General features: G+C 53.5%; 1 protein-coding gene across 1 annotated transcript; it reads right to left on the bottom strand.

Annotated features, from left to right (window-relative positions):
• Nucleotides 1-287: 287 nt before the first annotated feature.
• On the bottom strand, nt 288-717 carry LOC129674196 (uncharacterized; the record flags this gene model as incomplete). The annotated part of the gene is made up of 1 exon (XM_055604076.1): nt 288-717. A coding segment is annotated over exon 1 (430 nt), but the record flags the coding sequence as incomplete, so codon positions are not given.
• Between the last annotated feature and the right edge of the window lie 1,703 nt (nt 718-2,420).

Below are 2,420 nucleotides of genomic sequence, written 5' to 3'. Positions count from 1 at the left end.
TTCCCCATTTTATGTGTGTGTACACACAAGCGCACAACTTTAATTGCAGCACTTGGAAAGCAGAAACAAGTGGGTCTCTATGAGTGTCAGTGTCATCTATATAGATAATTCAAGTACATCTAGGACTACATAGTAAGACCTTGGCTCAGAAAAAGGAAAGAGAAAGAAAAAAAAAGGAAGAAAAAGAAAAAAGAAAAGAAAGGAAAAAGAAAATTATAACTGAAAATATGTAACAAGATGGTTCTCTCCTCCCCTCCTCCCAGCCTCGATGCCAGGCCCAGCACCACCTGGCCCAATGGATGGCTGCTGGGGGCGGAGGAGGAGCCCAGAGGCGGAGGCGGGGGAGTAGCGGAGCCCAAGGGGCGGAGGCAGAGCCAGGGGCGTGGACAGGGGAGGAGCCCGGCGGAGGAGGGAGGGGGAGCCCGCGGTAGCAATAGCGGATCCTAGCGTTGGCGGGGGCGGAGCCCGGGGAACAAAGGCGGAGCTCGGGGTGGGGACGGGGAGGGGCCCGGAAGCGGAGGGAGGCGGAACCCTGGTAAGTGAAGGCGGAGCCCGGGGAGGAGGGAGGCGGAGCCTAGTGGGGGCGGAGGCGGACCCCGGGGCGGAGGCGGAGTCGAGGGCGGAGGCGGAGCCCGGGGGTGGCGCCTTCCCCACACCGCTACCTGGCTTCTCCTGGTCTCGGCCTACCACACTGAAGTAGTCAGCTAGCCGAGCCATGGCCGCCGCCACCGCGCCCGGGAAGCGGGTTCCCGTTGCCACCGCCCACCCCTCCCAGGCTGCTCAGCCTTTTCCCTTTGGCGGCTGTTGCCATCGCAATGGCACTTCTGCCACGCTTCACAATGGAGGCGCACACTGCGCCTGCGCTGCGCCTCGCGAAAACCCCTCCCCCACCCCACCCGAGAGAACTTGGCCTTTGGGTTCCTCTGAGGACGCTTGCACCCGGGGCTCGGAAAGTGGGCGCCCAGGCGCCTTCTCACCACGAATGCAGAACTCTTAGAGCCCGGGCCTCTGCTTCAACGTCCCCCCTCCCCTACTCTTTATTCTCTTGGAGCGGGGGTCTTTCCTTCCGCCTTCTCTCTCCCTTTTGCAGTGGGAGGAGAAGGGCGTGGAGGGGCGCGGGGTCACTTGGAAACTTGGCACTGGCCGCGCAGCAGCAGAGATTCTCCCGCCCTTGGCTGGAAGCTGGAATTTGCACCGCCGAGCCTTTTTGCTGCGAGTTCCCTGTTTATGTTGTGCAGATGGGGATTTTAGAAACATGCCACCGAGCTGGCAGGGGAGGAAAAGACTTGCACAATCTTCAGAGGCGCCTATGGTTTCTGGGCTGCTTGGGCTGGGGATAGTTAGTTTGGGCTTTCCTCTGAGTGCCCAAGGGAGTTAGTTGAGTTCTTCCTAGGAACAGGGCATCCCTAGGATCCTCCTGAAATGGTCCTGTCTCTTCTCCCCCCAGCCCCACCCTCCTGACTTTCACTGCTTTTTTGTCTCAAGGCTCTGGTAGCTGAAGCAGGTGTTAACTTCCAAGTTGCTCTGCTGTGAAAGCACAATCGAATAAATTCATTGGGCTCTTTGTCCAGTCAAGAGATTATCCTAGTCAATTAAGTTTATTTTTTATTTCTTTATTTTTATTTCTTTTAATTTTCATTAGTTATGTTATACCCAGTTTGTGAGCCCCCAAAAGATTTACAGGAATCGACTCCATTGCAAAACACATGAGGGTCTTTTTATTGTAAATTACAAGCTGCAGCTTGGGCCCACAACACCCACCGCCAAAGCGGTGGGAGCTGAACACACCATGCCCAGGTTAGTTGGGTGATATATAGATTCTGGTCCCTCCCAGCATTCCCAAGGCAGGGGCAATTCCTGCCTGGCAAGCATCTATTGGTCAAAATGCTACATTTTGAATAGATTGGCTATAGGAAGGTCCCCAGAACATAATGACCTGGTGTCCCTCCCTAGGGGGATGGGCCAGTTTCCTAGCAACTGCTATCTCTAGTAGGTGGGGAAAGAATGCAGTAAGGCGGTCCTTCCCCTCAGGGCATTACTAGACTTCTCCACCCACATAGTTCAGGCCTTAACCAATAGCTGCTAATTTTTAATCTTTTTGGTCTCTCATTTCCCCCTTTCCCATGATCATTTGAAGACCCAATGTTGGGTCTTCCAGACATGACCCCTTCTATCTTATAGATTTATCTTTTTATAATGGGATCTGAGTACCATCAGTAAGCCAAGGAGAACTATTATTCATTTTTAGGGTCTCTCTAGGCTTTTAGCCCAGTTGCTGCAATATTAGTTTTTATTTCAGCTAAGCAGATGCACAAGATAATAGCTAATGCCAGGGAGCCCCTTTTGACTTAGCATTTGAGCCTGCTAGGGAGGATTTGGGCGAAGACCATCCTCTGGAGCTTCTTCAATGCTGACCTGAC

This window comes from Psammomys obesus, unplaced genomic scaffold (assembly GCF_907164565.1).
Source record: "Psammomys obesus unplaced genomic scaffold, mPsaObe1.curated_primary_1811, whole genome shotgun sequence".
In the NCBI taxonomy this organism is placed as follows: domain Eukaryota; kingdom Metazoa; phylum Chordata; class Mammalia; order Rodentia; family Muridae; genus Psammomys; species Psammomys obesus.
This window is presented reverse-complemented; position numbering and strand designations above follow the sequence as displayed.